Source organism: Cydia fagiglandana, chromosome 12 (genome assembly GCF_963556715.1).
Source record: "Cydia fagiglandana chromosome 12, ilCydFagi1.1, whole genome shotgun sequence".
In the NCBI taxonomy this organism is placed as follows: Eukaryota; Metazoa; Arthropoda; class Insecta; order Lepidoptera; family Tortricidae; genus Cydia; species Cydia fagiglandana.
In genome coordinates this window covers 2,104,585-2,125,246 of record NC_085943.1, presented here as the reverse complement: position 1 = coordinate 2,125,246, position 20,662 = coordinate 2,104,585, and the positions used below count along the sequence as shown (strand labels likewise).

The window sequence follows — 20,662 nt, the reverse complement described above, 5'->3', positions numbered from 1 at the left end:
AACATAATTGAAATGCTAATGGATAATGAATATATTATAATATAATTCAATTATTGCGGAACACCTATTTTAGGAGGTATTTATGTATTTTAATTAAATATCTGAACTTTCCCTTGGTTCCCTGCTGGGGCGTGACTATAAAATTGTGATCTGATAACCACAATAAAGAATAAAATTGTTTTTGGTCATTTTAGGTATCGTTAAGCCTTTAGCCGCCTCCAGACTATGTGCGTGAATCGCGGCGCGACGTCGCGGAACGAACATATCGCGAAGTTGATGTATGACTCCACACTCGCACACTTCACGGCGATTTCGCAGTTTGGTTTGCGGCAAGATGGCGGAAAAGCATCAGCTGATCGAGTTTAACTGTTAGTTATCTATGGCATCATACGTGATTTAGCTGTTTTTCTATTTTGATTTCTTGTGAAACCGTAAAATATAGCTGCTTAATGTAATATAATCATAATATAATTAATATTTATCTGGCCACAGAAGAGCCATAATAGTGTGTAATGTGGAGTCTTGCAAGTTCGCGCTTCGCGTCTCCTTTGACGCGGGCCGAAATACCGACAAAAAACGGAGAACAAGGCGCGAAGACGTGAACAATCTGCGAAATCGACGCCACACTTGCGTTCGCGGCTTCGCCCGCGATTCACGCGCATAGTCTGGAGGAGGCTTTTGAAGTAAAATTAAAATTGCAAGAAATGTCGATAGTTTATCGATATGACTTTATCGACATGGCTACAGCAACGTGGGCCTCATTGTTAATCGTACACTAAACAAAAGTGGCAACAGTGACAGCTCGCTGAGACACCGTCTATATATATATTATCAATATTATGTCTATGGTAATTTTTAAACGGAAGTAGCCATATGTCACGACACATTTTAGTCCGTCTATCTATGCAGCGGATAAATGCGTCTGGAAGTGTGCATCGTATATTATAAAGAAACCGGTAAAATATCATACGTTTGCACCTCTAGCACCCATAGACAAGCTGTCAAATTCAAATGTCAATAATGTCATCAAATATTCGTATCGACGTGTGATTTTTGTGCAATGTTATTATTGTACTTATTGTATTAAAATTTAGCCTAAACATGGATATAACTCCACTTTTCAAAGCCTGCATCAAAACTTTAAAAGCTCGTAATAAAGCTTTCGGCATCCAAAGCCCTGTAAGTGAAGACAAACAGCGTATACTGCGGCCTAAATCGAAACATGGTTTCATGCAAACGGCGAAAGATATTTGCTCACAAATCACTAGATTACGAGACTTTTTGTTTGAACACAGGGAAAGGTATTTAAGTTTTTTCAATAATGTGACTGGGGACGAGATGACGGAGGCGGAGAGGGATCAAATAGACACAGGAGCTCAAAGAATTATTAACACATGTTCCCACTTGTTAAAAGAGTTTAGGAATGATAACCGCAAGCTAGCGGTGTCGGGACAGACTAGAGAGTATATGGACGCGGTCATCGACCTTATAGATTCGTACTTGAAGGCTGTATGTAAGATCCACAGCGAGCTTAAAGCTCTGAGGGTAAAAAGGGCAATTGATATGAGAAAGCTTTCAAGGCTCGAACAGCCCCAAGTGAAGCCAAGTAATCATAATTTATTTAAAACAGAAAAACTTGTTAAAGAGGATGTAGAGATTGAGCCTGAAGAGACAGATAGCTTGAAAAGGCCAGTGGATTTGACTGATAGTGAGGTATGTTATTTTTTTTTTATAGAAGTAAATAAAATCAAAATTGTGCTAATTAACACTTTCGCAACCGGGCAAAAAACGGCGCACTACCCCAGAAACCAGTCGTCTATAACTGCGTACAAAACAACCCGCTGGGCGGGTTGTCCGGCATCTGAGCAAACATTACGTGTCCTACCAGGCGGGTTCTCGGTAGTCAAAGTGTTAACTAATTCCGCTTGTTTTCTTTGGTAGTATAGTAGTCATAGTAATAGTAAAATGGTTACTTACGAGGGGAGGAGGATTACTGATAATAATTGTTTAAAAAAACTATTAAGATCAACAAATTATTAGGGCTGGCTTGTGCACAAATCACGCGAGGTTCGATAGGGGGAGGGGGAGTCACGAAAAAATCACGATCATGTTGGGGAAGGGGGGTATCAGAAAACCTCACATGTATTTTTCTACAGTGAATGAAACTAAGAAAAAAAAACCTACCACATGAGTAGATACTTTTTCTCGGTTTCGTTAAACATAAATCTTCACTCTGCACTTCAAATTAGCGAGTCTATTTGACGAAAATAGAAAAAATAAACAAGATTTTCTATATACAATACTATTTATCTTAAAAATAGGTCGAAGGAAAAAATTTCAAAAAATACACGTGAGGTTGTGTGGGGAGAGGGGGTAGCCAAAAACGTCACCAAATATCACCAAGGGGGAGGGGAGGTCAAAAAGTAGCCGAAAACACCTTGCGTGATTCGTGCACAACCCCTTATTGGTGTCTCTTTATCTTTGCTTTATTGCCAAAATTGAATTAACTTTAGTACTTTGCTTTTCCACTCCAACTCATACTTGCCGACTGTTATCGTAATTTTGGAGTGACAAACATTGTTCCGCAGGTGGCTGTAATGCAAGACGAAGGTCAGCTGGACCCGGAGGAGCTTCAGCTACTGGAGGAGGAGAATGTCCAGCTCTTGAACGAGCTGAACAGCATGACGGAGGAGGTGCGGCAGATTGAGAGCAAGGTGCTACACATTGCTGAGCTGCAGGAAATATTCACTGAAAAGGTAATTTATAAGATTTTAATTAACCTTTTAACCGCCATAAAATTATTAAGTTACACGAAGTTTTGTCTTGTTTATTAGACCGCGGCGAAATGAGCCCAATTTTGTGGCGGTTAAAAATTACTTCTGAATGTCTGTTTCAGTATAATTTTTATTTTTAGGGTTCACTTTAGTTTCTTATTCACAAGTGAAGATTTATTAAGCCTGTTCTAGACGGTCTGGTATATATATAATATGACTGATACAATAAATAAATAAAATAAAATAAGCCTTTATTGCTGTGTAACATAATAATAATATAAGTATTAAGTTGCACTATGTTTCTTTTATACTACACTATATATTTTATATCTAATTCCTCAACTAAGTGAATCGGCAACCGGTTTTCGCTTCTTCCTTTTTACAGCTTGTCTTTCGACATAGGCCTCCTCTAAACAATTAATTATAAAGAGGAAAGAACTCTTAAAAGAAGGTAAAAACAAGCAAACTCGCGAAAAGATATCAGAAATAAGCAAACAGATACTCGTGCATATAAGACAAGATAGAAAAAATAAACGACTGAACCTTATCAAAACATCCATTGAAAAAACTGGAGGACTAAGGAAAGCATTAAAACGACTTGATAAAAAGAAAACGTGGATGCCAAACATCAAAAGCAGACAAGGAAAGTGTACAAGCAAAAGAGAAGATATACTAGAAATTGCCACAGACTATTACAGAATACTATACCAAAAACAAACAACACTACCGGAAGAATCCCAAATGGAAATATTCGCAGACACCGAACCAGTACCAAATATACTACAGGAAGAAACAATAAGAGCAATCAACACACAAAAACAAGATAAAGCACCAGGCTCAGACCAAATAACAAACGAGTTACTAAAACACACGTTACCAGTGATTGGACCAAGACTAACAGAAATATTCAACGACATCCTAACAACCGAAAGCATACCCAAAGATTGGATGAAATCAACTATAATACTAATACATAAAAAAGGAGACAAGGGAGACATGAGTAACTATAGACCAATAAGTCTAATGGCAAACATTTATAAGATATTTTCAAAGATAATACTATCACGTATCACGGTCAAACTCGAAGAAAATCAACCCAAAGAACAGGCGGGCTTTCGAAGCAAATTTTCCACGATAGACCACATCCACGTCCTAAGACAAGTGATCCAAAAATACAGGGAATATAATAAAGTCTATTACTTAGGATTCGTGGATTTTAATAAAGCATTCGATACCATATATCATGATAGCATCTGGAAAGCGCTAACAATACAGGGAGTAGAGCCCAAATACATTAGAATACTCAAAAACATTTACTCGAATAGTACGGCCCAAGTTAAGCTGGAAAGAACAGGGGAAGAATTTCCACTCGAAAGAGGAGTCAGACAGGGCGACGCAATCTCACCGAAATTATTCTCCGCGGTATTAGAGATGGTCTTTAGAAACTTGGAATGGGATCGAAATGGAATCAACATATACGGCGAAAAACTTAACCACCTACGTTTCGCAGACGATATCGTCCTGTTTTCTGAAGATCCAAGTAACTTAGAAGAAATGTTACAACAGCTATCTGATGAAAGTGCCAAGGTAGGTCTCTCAATGAACACCTCCAAAACAAAGGTGATGACAAACTCAACTAGAGTAGATATTAAAGTAAATAATGGACAAATACAGTATGTGAATGAATACATATATCTAGGTCAACTAATAGCCCCAGAAGATACAATGCAAAAAGAAATAAACAGAAGGATTACAAATAGCTGGAAACGATTCTGGTCTTTGAGCGAAATTATGAAGGACAAAGACATGCCCATCAAAGAGAAAAGGAAGGTATGTGATACGTGTATCCTCCCATGCTTATCGTATGGATGTCAAACATGGGCACTGACCGAACAACAACTAAACAAAATAAAAGTGTGTCAAAACGGAATGGAGAGAAGTGTTCTAGGAGTAAAACGCAGAGATAAGATTAGTCTACAAATTATAAAGAATAAAACTAAATTCAAAAACATCCAATATGTTTACAAACGATTAAAGTGGAGATGGACAGGGCATATGTTAAGGGAAAGAACAGAAAAGTGGACAAAAATAATAACGGAATGGTACCCGAGGGACGGGACAAGAAAAGAAGGAGGACAATTTAAACGTTGGGAAGACGACATAATAAAGATAGCTGGCCCTACATGGAGACGAGCTGCAAAAGACAGGATAAAATGGAAAGGTTTAGAGGAGGCCTATGACTGATACAATGATGGATAACGACCTGTATAGCCATAAGCGATATCTATGTATGCTTGAAGCATTGTTTAATAAATATGATTTGTTTTGGATTTATGAATGAAAGAATATTTATTACGTGTAACACATTAAGTAAATTTGAATAATGTCCCTTTTTGAGTACATAATAAAAAGTCTGCTATTTCACTAAAATTCCTGACATTTTCGTATTCCGGCCGCATTTCTGACAAACGGCCAAAATTCCTGACATGTCAGGAAAATTCCTGAGGTCTGGTAACCCTACTCGCGCGTCGTATTCTCTGGTTTGCCGGGCGTAATTCGTGCCTGACGGTACGTACCTTATTTATTTTCTTAAATGTTTCCCTACCCTTATAGGTACATAGTGAAGTATATTTTTATTTTTTTATTTAGAAATTTAATTCAGGCAACAAGGCCCATATTACAAATACCTTACAGACTAACATACATAATGTATTTTATAAACTTAAAACTAAACACTATTTAGTCGACAAAACGGCGTGGCTCCGTTGCAGCGGCTGCTCTTGTGTCGGATTCGGCAGTTTGCCCCGGAACCTCCGAAACACGACACCTTTCGGCCAGAAGTCGGCGCACTCGATGGTCCCCTGCATCGGTCGCGGAACGCGCACCACAAAAGAGTTGAAGTGCACGTAGTGGCGCGATCGAAGCTGGAACACCCTCAGCGTGTAGCCGGTCTTCTGGTGTACATACTCCACCACTTCAGCAGCCGTGGCGGTGTAATGCAAGCGCGATACGTACAGCGCCTTACTCGGTGTAGCAATCCGCAATCCGTATATCTGAATACCTATTCGCTTTCAATAAATATTGTAGTATCCATGGTATAATAATATACTCCGCATGGTACTCTCTTCCCGTCTTTTCTAGGTCACCTGACTGACACAAGCCTACGTCATCGTGCGACAGCGCAATATGATAATATGCGATAGCGCTATATATAGCGGCCATGTTATTGTGACGTAGGCTTGTGTCACTCTGGGAAGAGAAGACCATGTTTTATTAGACTATGGTAGTATCTTCAAATAAGAATAACAAAGATATAGTAGGCGTAAATATAGCTATATTTTTCTTCCAGGTATTACAACAAGAACAAGACATAGACCGCATCTCCAACACCGTTGTCGGCGCCACAGAGAACGTCAAGGACGCCAACGCCCAGATAAGGGCCGCCATCCAGCGCAACGCGGGTCTGCGGGTCTACATACTGTTCTTCTTACTAGTACTGTCCTTTACTTTGCTGTTCCTCGATTGGTATAATGATTAAATATACTGCTGCTGTTTGTACTTTATTTATTTATTTCAACTTTATTGCACAAAATATATACAACAATGTACAAATGGCGGACTTAATGCCAAATGGCATTGTCTACCAGTCAACCATAGGGCCAAACACTACTTACTTTACTGTTTTAACCTTTTGGACGCCAATGACTGATATATCCGCACTGCAGGTCCAACGCCAAAGACGGATTAATCGGTCACAGACCACAGAGTAACATAGACCTACGTGCATGTGCATAAAGTTCAATTTCAGTTTAGACACTTCGGTGACGTGGCGTCCGAGAGACAGCTTTTGTGTTTGACACGGCGTCGAAAAGGTTAATAAAAAAAAAAGTTTTTCTTTTTGTCCCATCCGGGCCAGTTAACATATCCCTTGGATAACGAGACGCCATCAGGAATATTCGCCGAATCCCGATATGTGTGGCCGCACCTGAAGAAAACAAACAAATTGCGGTATTTCCGGACCGATACGACCTTCAATAAAAGAGTGTACTCCCATTTTAAAGGCCGGCAACGCACTTACAACCCTTTTGGTGTAGGCCTGTAGGGTGTCCATGTTATAAAGGGCCTTTACTCTAAATGGCCATTATCAGTGGCCTATTTTATAAAGCTACAAGTTACAATTTACAAGCGGAAATCTCGTTCTAAAACATTTAGGCCCACTTGCACCACCATTTCACCAACCTGGGATTAAGCGGTTAAACCGTTAACCTAGTGTCAAATTGTACTGGTAACGCCAGGTTTAACCGGTTTACCTCGGGTTAGTGGAATGGTGCAAGTGGGCCTAAGGGTTATATTATAAAGAGACTTCCGCTTGTAAATTGTAGCTTTATAAAATAGGCCACAGGTTGTGAGGTAGGTCGGTAGGTGGTCAAGTTCAAGCGGAAGGTCCTTTATCCCACGCACGCACGAAGACTAAACCATGAAAAACCGGGCAAGTGCGAGTCGGACTCGCGCACGAAGGGTTCCGTACCATAATGCAAAAAAAAACGGTCACCCATCCAAGTACTGACCACTCCCGACGTTGCTTAACTTTGGTCAAAATCACGTTTGTTGTATGGGAGCCCCATTTAAATCTTTATTTTATTCTGTTTTTAGTATTTGTTGTTATAGCGGCAACAGAAATACATCATCTGTGAAAATTTCAACTGTTTAGCTATCACGGTTCGTGAGATACAGCCTGGTGACAGACAGACGGACGGACAGCGAAGTCTTAGTAATAGGGTCCCGTTTTACCCTTTGGGTACGGAACCCTAAAACCGGGCAAGTGCGAGTCGGACTCGCGCACGAAGGGTTCCGTACCATAATGCAAAAAAAAAAACAAAAAAAAGCAAAAAAAAAAACGGTCACCCATCCAAGTACTGACCACTCCCGACGTTGCTTAACTTTGGTCAAAAATCACGTTTGTTGTATGGGAGCCCCATTTAAATCTTTATTTTATTCTGTTTTTAGTATTTGTTGTTATAGCGGCAATAGATAGCGGCACGGTTCGTGAGATACAGCCTGGTGACAGACGGACGGACGGACGGACGGACGGACAGCGAAGTCTTAGTAATAGGGTCCCGTTTTACCCTTTGGGTACAGAACCCTAAAAATGGCTATGGGAGACGGGAGGATTTAGAAATCAAATGGAAAGCGCTTTAATGGAATAATATTTAATATATCAGTATTATTAATTACCTATTGCACATGCGTGCAGCATCAAAAAGATAGTGACGGCCAAAGTGAACATTATATCGTAACACATCTTTGTTACTATAGAAATAAGGATGTCTAGATATAATTGGCCACTTTAGACGTCACTAACAATTAGAAGCTGACTGTACATGTCTGTCATACTTCATAAAATAATAGTATAGTATGTATTTGTAACATGACTTCTTTCAGAAATTTAATAATAAATAGGTGACCTAAAAAATGGTGATAGGTAGCATTCTTACACCAAAAGGTCTTCATTTTCAGGTATGGCATCACAAACCTGAAAATGAAGACCTTTTGGTGTATCAATGCTACCTATCAGCATTTTTTAGGTCACCTATTTATTATTAAATTTCTGAAAGAAGTCATTTTCACTTGTGCACTCTCACATCATTTTCTTTAAAAGTAGTACTCTTAAAACTAATCTCAGCTTGTAGCTCATTTCTCTTGTTTCTTAACAGACTCCCTCCCATCTTCCAGCAACTGCAGCAGGATCGGATAAACCTCATCATAAGTCGCGATCTGGTTCTGTCGCACATGGTTCTGGTACCGCTGCAGCGCGCCAGCAACAAAGTCTAACCTCTCTTTCTCTTTCCGGTGAGAATCCAGCCATTGCATGAGTTTCTGTATGTTCCAGCCCGCACAAGCATGCGGAGCTAATAACTGCGGACCAGCGAATGAAAAGAGATACATCATAACTAAGGAATGTGGTAGTGATGCTCCTTCAGTCTGACTCTTCGCTATATCTTGAGGAGTTTTCTCAAGCAGCAGGCTTAGCGCTTTCAGCTGTCTGTAGTTATCTAACTCTGACATATCCACTAAAGGTGATAATGCAGTCTCTAAATGCTTGCAATCTATTTGCAGCTTCAATCTTCCGAACTTGCTTAGAGACTTTACATTGCAGACATGCTGGATAAATCGTTCCACTGTCATCCTTGCGATGGTCACGCAGCAGGCGTTCAGTGCTGCTTTCTCATGGAACATTGACAGGTAAATGTCTTTGCATCTAGATACAAATTGTTGCAACTCTTTCATATATGGTGAGCATGATAAAGATTTCCCAGTAGGGTCATCGGAGCGCGTCAGGTCTGGCTCGTCGTGCATTGTCATTAGGATTATGAAAAGGGAGTTCTTAATTGATTCTGTAAATAATTGTAGAACTGGCATGCTAGTGATGTCTTTAAGACTGTTTTGGACGATTTGGGCACTCTCTTGAGGCAGCATTGAGTTCATGTTGACTAATACCCGTTTTATCTGTGATGAGAAGTAATATAAAGCGTTGCAGAGTTCTGCGTTTTTCTGCTGAGCGCTAGTTGGTGGTTCAACAATCTGTGCTACATCACTGTCAAGATTTATTCGCTGTTCTGCCTCGACATTCATTTGTTTAATGCATTTTGCCACACTGTTCGCTAGGCTTATACTTAGTTGTTTATCTCCAAGAGAAATGCTGAGAGCTTCGGCAATGGTTCTGACTGCACCATCAAGCTGATCCATGTTCGGCACTGGGTTCAGGTGCCACATGCTTCTTACCGGCTCCAATAGCTTCCCAAGAGACTTGGACAAGAATGAGTTCTCCCATTTTACCAATGAAGACCTGTTAATCTCCAAGTCTTTGCATTTAAGCTTAGATAGCAAATCATTAAAACACTTCAATAGCCTTGGGAAGTCAATCTCTACAGACTGGTTGACATTGAGAGGACTCTTTTCCAGCTCACTACTGAACACAATACACAAATCAGACCAAAATGTCTTGGCAATGTTCCTAAAGTTACCAATTGCATGTAGTTCATTAACAACATTCTGCAGCATAATTACTTTTGTGCAGCTGTTATAGATGTCTACTTTGAACAGCTTTTCGATATTGTCCCAAAGTTTAATTTTGAAGTCTTGTGCATTCATTATATTTGCTTTCCCCGGAGCAACCCAGCCTGAACTGGACTTTTTCACTTCAATAGAAACCATTTGCACATTTAGGCCAGCTCTAATCTCCTTCTTAAGGTCACTAAGGATACTATCAACAGTATTTCTGATCTGCTCGTTTGTACATTGTAAATTATGGAATACTTTGAAGCATTGCAACAATTTCTCCTTCTCTCCATTTAGCAAACTTGACTGTAAAAGAGCAGTAGAATTGTTTAGCAACTCCTTTTTTCTGTGCTCCACTTCTTTTAGTACTTCCTCGAGGATCACAATGCCTTCAAAATCATAGTCGCCGATTAGCTCGTTCAGTTCAAACAAGATTATAGCCTCTTTGGGCGGGTTATCTTTAATACTGGCCAGTTTGTTCCATAAAAACAGGATTTTTGCTGTATGTCTGAGTAAATTACACGTTGTTTGGACCCGCTCAAGCATGAGCGTTTGCTCTTCAAGCGCTCGGTGCGGTGTATGGACCCTATCTTTCAGTTTTTCGGCGCTGCGTAACAACCCCTGCACTTGCGACTGCACCGATGCCAACGTCGTCTCTAGATCGGATATATGGCTCGCCTGCGTTAGCAAATCGTTGTGTTTAGCTAGAACTTGCTTTTCTAAGCTTTTACCGAGTTTTTCTATGCCCTGTGTTAGCCTTGCGACTTGATCGGAGACCGATATGTTTTCGCCAACCAGCGGCTTTACAGTGTCGACAAGGAACTTACTGTAGAACTCATCGTTTTCTATTTCCACACACACGTCTTTAGCATCCATTGTTTATTAAATTAATGTAGAAATTGAAGAATTAACGCACAATCCATGAAATTTTGTTTTGACAGTTTTCTGACAACATGACAACATCACCCATGCAGAATAATAACCGAAAGTATCTGAACGTGTTCGAAGTAAATACTTTATTTCTGAGCTCATAATCTTTGCATAGTAATATTATTTTCAAAACATAATCATCATCAACAATATTTATAATTTTTCATGAATTTTGTAACCACCTAATGGTGAGCTTGAAACTAATGTGTTAAAAATAGTCTACTTCAAATAAAATATCAGCTAATTGAACGCACTTCAGTTTTATGGTGCGTTTTGTAATTGCATTAGGGTTCATACTATGTATTACTTCCATTTTTAGGGTTCCGTACCCAAAGGGTAAAACGGGACCCTATTACTAAGACTCCGCTGTCCATCTGTCACCAGGCTGAATCTCACGAACCGTGATAGCTACAGTTGAAATTTTCACAGATGATCTGTTGCCGCTATAACAACAAATACTAAAAAGTACGGAACCCTCAGTGGGCGAGTCCGACTCGCACTTGTCCGGTTTTAATTTTGAACAAAATTTGTTCTTGTGATTAAAGCAGCAAGGTGGGTATTTCCAGTGCGTACAAAATTTTAACGTTCCTTACATCCTTCCGTAACCTAACAGAGTGACAGGGTTACTTTCGCATTTATATCTAATATCCATCAAGTGTCTGACCGAAGTTTCGGTTTCGGCCAAATAACTATCGAACCTTTCGGCAGCGCCGAAACTGTAGTGTCTGGCCGAAGTTCAATTTCGGTATAAAAATCATACTTCAGGCAAAGGTTTGGGTTTTGGCCGAAACTAGAGTATCCCAAACCTTCGGTTTCGGTTGAATTGAATAACCGGTTTCGCTCGAAGAAACTCTAATCCACCTTTACTTACACTATTGACTATGACAAAGGCTGAATAACTAAAAACTTTAAAAAAAGTAAAAACACATGTAGTAGATTTGATTTTATTTATTTCAAATTAGCACAGTGTTGTGCTATATTGTTACAGAGTTAATTATAAATACTATTTCCAACATAATTGTGCACTAGCATCGAAATTCATTTGATACAATGTCATAATGCTTTGATTAATTTATTTACAAGACTTATCACTGTACATAGAAGCTAAGAGGCCAGTTGAAATAAATTTAGATTTGTCTAAACATTGGATGTGCAACCCTAGCGACTTGTGTATAACAGCATTTTTTGTCATACATTTTTTTATTGCTAGTTCTTATCGATAGATACTCCCTCTGAAAATAGGTGAACCCCTAAAATATCACAGGCATCCGAGGGCATTAAAAAGCTTATGTTTACTGTGTAGTTTCATTCAATTGTATCTAGGGTTGCCAACTCAACGACTATAGGTAACACGAGACATTTGAACTAATAGACAAAAGTTGACCTACAATCTAGAGTTAGACCAAGTCTTCTGTGATTTTGATAGCCTAGTGTTATTTTAAACGTCAAACCTCTATGAAATTATGACGTAAAAATAACCCTTGCACAGTATGCGCTGTAAAAATCGTTGCAGAGTTATCTTGGTCTAACTCTAGTGACCAATCAATCAAACAATAGCGCCATCTAGTGCATCTATCTTTATACCAAGAATTATGGTTCACATTACACCTCTATTAGTTCAATTTGTCTGTGACACTACATACGAAAATTGATAAAAAAGGGAAAAATAATTAATGGCAGCATAATATTCGTAAATAAATCGCTTTACGTAAAAACTAATGGTAACGCCGATAAGAAATAAAAACCTTCATGTCATCAAAGTCATTACGCTATGTAGTCACAGTCCAACGTTATTTATTTCCATCGGCATCGGCGTAAAAAAACAGTGATTTCTTAAAACTATAGTTTTTTGAAACTACTGTTGAACTTAAAACTATAGAACACTATTTTTGTATGCGAAAGTTCGTTTAAAATTCATTGTATTCAAGTTATTATAAAATTGCGTGTATGAAAATGATAGTCATACAGTTTGGCCGACCAACAAATACAATTTTTCTGGAAATCATTATGTTCGTATATCCTCACAACTCAGTATTTTTGCATAGGACCTAGTTAGTTTTTTTTAGATTTCAAAATCTATTGTTATTGTTACATAAACTATTCTAGAAGACTTATCGGACATGTTTATTAAACTATTCTAAAGGTACAATCAACTGCAGAAAATAGAAAGCATTTCTTACAGAAAACTTGTCTATCGAAAATTAACTTGACGAATGGAATTCAAGGATAAAACATCGCTTCTACAGATAGAAAGAAGCTACCATAGAAAACATTCAACAATGATATAGACAGCTAAAGTTTGCCGCCATTTTGTAAAAGCGGCCATTTTGAATTCGACCCTTTATATACAATTCTGAACAATTCTGAGCGTACAATCCTTTGTATAAGTACAAGAACTCGCTCATCAGAACTGTTCAGAACACTAAATAAAACAAGGTTTTTTTAAATACAAAGCGACACAAATAATCCATAAATCCACGGGAGTCCCTTCTCACAATTGATTTACAACAATGTATGCAAACATTTAAGTATAATTGTATTTATCTACATAATTGTATATGTAAATTCAGTAGAGATAGTGTAGAGCTAGGTAATCCTAAATTACCAAATACCCTTTTAAAAATAAAGGGATTATTTTTATAACTTGAAGATCACTAAAGGATGTTTAGAATCATTGGATCACAATATTAAACTGTTTTTCAATGTAATTAAGGAGTATATGTGACGTCCCACGGGTAAAGGTACCTTATGGCGGTTGGCGCTTACGCTATTATTAACGCCGCTCCAATATGATTGAGGAGCTATGCGACGTAAGCGGCAGCCGCCATAAGGTACCTTTTGCCGTGGAACGTCACATATTACTTTAACAGAATAAATGTTAATCTATGAATGTAATACAAAATTGTATTTTAAACCTTATAACAAAAACTAAGAAGTTCATTTTCGTTTGACAGAATTTAGTGCTAATTTAACTAGAATATTTTTCCCAAGATAAGTTATATTCTTCGAGTAACACCGGGAAGGTAGTCTGCATTTGCACTATTTCCCCTCTGCCGAAGCACGTGCCCAATAGCTAGGGTTCTAAGTGACAAAAAAAGGTCGAACCTTTTTTTTCTTGATTAAAGCATGAAACTTGGCACAGTTGTTCCTTATATCAAACCAAGCCGATTTCGATCGGTAGCCCGAAGGAGCCCCCCCTCTGGGGCCGGAGAGGGGGGGGTCAAAGTACCGCTCGCCCGGCTTCATTCTTAAAATTCTAACAGGCCCCGTTTAGCTAATAGGTCATATTTGGTATCAATTTCGGATAAATCAATAACGTAGAATTCATTTCTGGTATAAAAAATTAGCAATTTGTAGAAAAAAATAAAAAAAACTCAAAATATCTAATTTTTTAAGTTTAATTTTTGTTTCTTATTTATTGTCAGAATTAAACTGCCTGGTTTTTCTACATTGAAAAAATATGATGATAAAGCCTATTTAATGCAGATTTTAAAAACATAACTTTTACATATCTTCATTAAGAGGAAATTGCATAAAAAAAAACTTATATCGTCTCGCGCCGGTGAATATCTTTTTACCGACATCGGAATCGATATAGACAACATCCGAAGTACACACTCTGGAGACCGATTAAAAGTATTGTTTATTGTTGTAGATACATAAATATAGAAAAGCGTACAAATATTTTCTTATGTGTCGTTCAGTGAAAAAAGGGACCTTGGAAAAAATTATCACAGAGCCTCGCGTTTGTATAGAAGCATACTCGTAGGTATTTAGTTAGTGCCAACCACTCCATGGACTCCATGGTCGCTGTTCTCAATAGGGGATATTACTGCAATGTTCTGCCGCCAAAGTGCAGCACTACCGACTCTAGTAAATTCATAAACTAACTTATACATACTGTACCTTAAACTGTTTTTTGATAAGTTTTCACAGACAATAAAATATGACATTGATGCATCAAGGCGGTTTGTTAACCAGGGCCTATCGGTAAAAGCGAAAATCGAAATTAAGTTATCTGCCTCTTTATCGAATATGCAAGAGTGATAGAGGGATTAGACAACGAAACTTCGATTTTCTTGTTTCGCGGCAGACCCCCAGATTGTTAGTGATTGACAGATAGTGGTAGTGGCGCTACCTACGCAGAGTTTTGCGTAATATTCCCTATTAATAAGAAGTAAACTATAAGTATTATTTAATCTGCTTACTTATTACATTATACCACACTTTAATGTTGCGTCTTGTGTATTAATGCAATTCCTTCCCCCGACACATGAATGGATACATTTCATAATTCACGTATATATGTCAGTTTCAACCATATTCTGGCCACAGCAGGGTTGTCAGAACAGTTTGGAAGCAGTCATCTGCTCCTTGCTTCCATTCCCAAGAAGACGGACTGAGCAACTTTAAAGAGGAACTAACGTCTGACCCCCAAGCCCCAAACATATAATTCTATCCTGATAAGGCTGCTTCTCTGTCAACGGGCTTTGCGATCGAAGTGTATAACTGTCCATAGAACCTCTCGATCTCACCTAAAACCTCCGCTTTGCTCGACGCTATGCTGCCATCTTCCCGTTTCAACTTTGTCAGCTGGCTTTGCCCAACGCCGTTATCTCTCCGAAACTGTTTACTGCCGTAATGGAAGACGCCTTCAAGCTACTGGAATGGGAAGGACTTGGCATCAACATCAACGGCGAATACATCACTCACCTTCGGTTTGCCGACGATATCGTAGTCATGGCAAAGTCGATGGAGGAACTCAGCATGATGCTCGATGACCTCAACCGAGTTTCACAACGGATGGGCTTGAAAATGAACATGGACAAGACGAAACTTATGTCAAATGCCAATGTTGTGCCCATCCCAGTCTCTGTTGGGAAATCGGTACTCGAAGTTGTTGACTCGTACATCTACCTAGGACAAGTAGTCCAATTAGGTAGGTCCAACTTCGAGAAAGAGGTCAACCGCCGTATCCAACTCGGTTGGGCAGCGTTCGGGAAACTACGTAATGTCTTTTCGTCCGACATACCTCAGTGCCTCAAGACGAAAGTCTTTAATCAATGTGTGTTACCAGTGATGACTTACGGCTCCGAAACGTGGTCTTTCACTATCGGCCTCATCTCAAAACTCAAAGTCGCTCAACGAGCTATGGAGAGGGCTATGCTCGGAGTTTCTCTACGTGATCGAATCAGAAATGAGGAGATCCGTAGACGAACTAAAGTCACCGACATAGCCCACCGGATTAGCAAGCTGAAGTGGCAATGGGCAGGCCACATTGCACGCAGAGAAGATGGCCGATGGGGTCGAAAAGTGCTCGAGTGGAGACCACGGACTAGCAAGCGCAGCGTAGGACGTCCACCCACAAGATGGACAGACGATCTTGTTAAGGTCGCCGGAAGACGCTGGATGCGGGTCGCTTCCAACCGGCACGTATGGAGGTCCAAGGGGGAGGCCTATGTTCAGCAGTGGACGTCTTATGGCTGAGATGATGATGATGATCATAATGTAATAAAAATATTTAATAATACTTACAGTTTACTTCTTATTCATTGAGAATAGCGACCATGGAGTCCGTGGAGTGGTTTACACTAATTAAATACGAGTATGCTTCTATACAAACGCGAGGCTCTATGATAATTTATTCCTAGGTCCCTTTTTTTACTGAACGACACATAAAAAATAGTATTTGTACACTTTTCTATCTTTATAATAGGATCTATAAAGGATCTACAACAACAAACAATACATTTAATCGGTCTCCAGAGTGTGTACTTCGGATGTTGTCCATAACGATGCCGATGTCGGTAAAAAGATATTCACCGCGCGAGACGATATAAGATTTTTTTTATGCAATTTTCTTTTAATAAAGGTAAGGAAAAGTTACGTTTTTAAAATCTGCATTAAATAGGCTTTATTGTCATATTTTTTATATGTAGAAAAACCAGGCAGTTTAATTTTGATACTAAATAAAAAATAAATATTACACTTGAAAAATTAGATTTTTTAATTTTTTTTAATTTTTTTTCTACAAAATGCAATTTTTTTATATCAGAAATGAATTCTACATTATTGATTTATCCGAAATTGATACCAAATATGACCTATTAGCTTAACGGGGCCTGTTAGAATTTTAAGAATGAAGCCGGGCGGAGCGGTACTTTGACCCCCCCTCTCGGGCCCCAGAGGGGGGGCTCCTTCGGGCTACCGATCGAAATCGGCTTTATTTGATATAAGGAACAACTGTGCCAAGTTTCATGCTTTAATCAAGAAAAAAAAGGTGTTTGCACTTAACATCCTCACTACAACTGGACATGCACACAACTAACGCACAGCGTGTTATGACTCATCCCGCTCATCCGTACACAATTCGATTCACATTCACACACTCACAATTCGATTCACAGTCGATTGACGTGTGTCAATTTCTATATGTATTTGTGTCGTCATTACAGATTGGATTTTGTATGTAGAGAGTGAGAAGTGCGACTGTGTGCACGTTTCCCCCCGCAAAAAATAGCAGAATGATCTGAATGATTTATACGCGATACCTTAATATCGCTTCGGCTCCTCCCTTCCGACGTGTCGGAAGCCGGTGTTGCTCGAAGATTATACTCGTATAGTTGATCAAGCAGATCTTGTCAGTAGAAAAAAGCGGCAAATTTGAAAAATGTAGGCGCGAAGGGATATCGTCTCAGAAAATTTGAATTACGCGCCGTTTTCTACTGACAAGATTTTCGTGACCATCCATATCTAATATTTTTTTCATCCCATCGGTCAAATTAAACATTAAAATTATTATAGTTTAACTTTAGTAATGAAATAAACCTTTATAAATCGTATAAGTAGATTAGAAAAAATGTATAAAATTCGTAACGACGATACACTGGCCACACACTGTGTGGGTAAGCAAGTATGAAAGCGCCAAACGCCTAATGTGCAAAAATATATACACAATTGAAATGTTAACCCCTTGATGGCCAAGGACGTCAACTGACGCGCGTAGCGCGTAGCTACAGCCCAATATGAATCTTCGTGCATTGTGACATGGTTCATGATGATGATGACGCGCCTCACACGATAGGCGTGGCGATGAAAGGGTTAACCTTTTATTAAATTCAACATTATCTTAATGATAATATGTGGCATTCAAACAAGCAATTCAACTTGCAAATAAAATGATCAATATCGGCTTAGCCATTTATTAGATAGACACTATCTACCTAAGATATAATTCAAGTTTAGAGTAAATAGTCTTGAGTGTTGCAACTTGCAAGCTTAACTCTAGACGGGCGTCTTGAGGTACTATGAAAAATAGATCGACATAGACAGTTGCCAAAATGGTCTCATAGACAAGACATAGAGTATCCCAAGACGCCCTAAGGCCTCATTCGCACAAGCGCTTTTATAACGCGCGTTAAAAATACATGTGTATTTATTCACACGATGGCGGTGGCGCTTTTTATCAAGCGTTGTTGGATTTTCGACTTTGAGCGTCAAATCGAAATTAGCGTCAAGCGCCTTTTTAACGCGCGTTGAAAAAGCGCTCGTTAGTATGACGCCTAACACACCGCGCCTTCGGCTCGGTTGAAAAGATTATGGCAAAAGGCTTCGGCGCTGCTGCCTGTGGGTCCATATACTTTTTATAGTAAAATGGCGTTCAATAAAAGTTTTCAAAGATCTAATGCTTGTAAAGACAATCATTACACTTGGTTGTTACTTCTCGTTCTTTCTTAAGTAAAAAAAAGCATTTTAGTGTAAAATTAGTTAACTGTATACATTTTTTAACCCCCGACGCAAAAAGAGAGGTGTTATAAATGTTTGACGCCAAATGTCTGTGTGTAATTAACATCGTAGCCAACGGATGCACCGATTTCGATGCCGTTTTTTTAGGTGCAAGCGTTACAGAAGAATGTCAGCTCTTTTCCATAATGATGTAAGGAATATTTGGCATAAAATTTATTTTTACGGCATATAATGCAGCGCAGGGGTTTTTTTTAATGTTTAATTATGTTAAGTCTTTTATTGGATACCGATTTACATAAAAAAGCTCTAGTTCTGTAAGCCTTGTCTGTTGTGTGAATAGGTACAGTCGCCATCAGATATATCGGAGCGGCCAAGGTTCTCACAAATATCTGTCACACGTCTCTATTGTAAAGGCGTTAGAGTGCGTGTTCAGATATTGTGAACACCTTGGCCGCTCCGATATATCTGATGGCGACTGTACAAGACGACACCGATTGTCGAATGTGTGGCAAAGAGGAAGATAATGTGTGAATGTCACGCCCTCGCCAGACAGATAATTAAACTTTTGGAGCAGAGGGCTCTTCAGTAGCCACAAGGTACATCTTGAGGGGTCGATTACACAACAGATCTTCCACGAATTCGTCACGTCGCTACAAGTACATGCAGCCAACACCAATTTTGGTGTCTAGCAGTAGTAGTTGCCGCGCACTGCTACGGAACGGACCCCTGCTCGCGACACCTTGTCATATCTGTTGTAGACGCGTTTTGTTGGAAAGTGAACCTTCTGTACGTAGTACTATTATTTATTCTGTGGCCCAGATAAAGATTAAAACACACGAAATGACAGGCTTAAAGAACCACCATACCGAAGCCGACATCCCATAGCGCTAAGGGCGTATGGGACAATTTACTATAAAAGTACTTAACGTATAGTCCATGGGCAAGGCGAACCAACGATGAATTAGATTTCCGTTATAAAAATTATACAGATATAGTTCATAATTATTTTCCACCGTATTTCATTAAAAAAATATTTATTATAAATATTATAAAATATTGGTATTTTTCATCAGGTGAGATTGTAGTCAAATGTTTACCTTTTTCAAATAAAAATAAAAACGTACGAACCTCTCTTGCTATTTCAGTCAGTCGGTACAAAAAAATACTGAGGTTGACTGAAGTAGCATGACAAATATGAACGTTTTCGAGAAAATATGATGGAACAATTATGCACTACATCTCATCTGTACCATAATGTCCTTTCCCGGGACTCGAACGATCGCCATACCAACTTCGTCAGGCGTGTCTCACTCCGCGATTTCGTCGCTTTGCTACAGGTAGCTAAAAGTACATCCGTTCGACCCCAATTTTGGGGTTTGCCATAAGCCGCGCGTGGCGCTGTCGCCACATAGCGGCCTGATCGTAACACGCGTTTTGTTAGAGAGCGAGTCTTCTGTACCTAGTACCATTATTTATTCTGTGACTTCGTTTTAGAGTGAAGAGACAGACAGACAATAACTATCGTATTTATTATATTAGTAGGTATTTCAACTATGCATACGATGTTATTCAACTCTAACAAGCCGTTGATAGTTAGACCAAGAAGTCTGCAACGATTTTAATAGCACACGCAGTGCAAGTGTTATTTTAAACGTCAACATTTTATGAAATTATGACGTATTAAATCCGTTCACGGCGGGAAGAAGTTGATAACTCGAGATATTCTAGTGAAGAAATTTGAACTTAAAATAATACTACATAAGGTTGAAATTTCTTAATTTTTTTCCCGCGAGTTATCAACTTCTTCCCGCCGTGTACGGAAATAACACTTGCACTGCGTGTGCTATCAAAATCGTTGCACTCTTTTCTTGGTCTAACTTTAATCGTTCGTCCCTCGTCATTTTGTGCTGGCTGGAAAGAGACAAAATTTAACAAAAGGTTCGCTAAGTTTTTACGAATAATGTAACACCGTTGGACAGTTAAGGCCGAGCCACACCGGCTTGCGTGTGTGTAACGTCCGCGTGTGCGTGCGCTAAAATGTTGGAGCCGCACACGCACACGTCACGCAAGCGGTGTGCCGTCTCTAATAAGGATCTGTATACTACAACGGCGCACGCGCACGTGCACGTCACGCACACGCAGCCGGTGTGCAC

The 20,662-nt window shown here is 39.2% G+C and overlaps 2 protein-coding genes across 2 annotated transcripts; one reads left to right on the top strand and one right to left on the bottom strand.

Moving 5' to 3' along the window:
- Positions 1-1,010: 1,010 nt before the first annotated feature.
- Positions 1,011-6,332, top strand: LOC134669422 (syntaxin-18). The gene is made up of 3 exons (XM_063526998.1): positions 1,011-1,713; positions 2,589-2,756; positions 6,124-6,332. The coding sequence occupies exons 1-3, from the start codon at positions 1,102-1,104 to the stop codon at positions 6,310-6,312; spliced, it is 969 nt and encodes a 322-aa protein (XP_063383068.1). The 5' UTR covers positions 1,011-1,101; the 3' UTR covers positions 6,313-6,332.
- A 1,980-nt stretch (positions 6,333-8,312) lies between these two features.
- Positions 8,313-10,790, bottom strand: LOC134669364 (conserved oligomeric Golgi complex subunit 5). The gene has a single exon (XM_063526881.1). The coding sequence runs from the start codon at positions 10,707-10,709 to the stop codon at positions 8,466-8,468; it is 2,244 nt and encodes a 747-aa protein (XP_063382951.1). The 5' UTR covers positions 10,710-10,790; the 3' UTR covers positions 8,313-8,465.
- Positions 10,791-20,662: the final 9,872 nt, after the last annotated feature.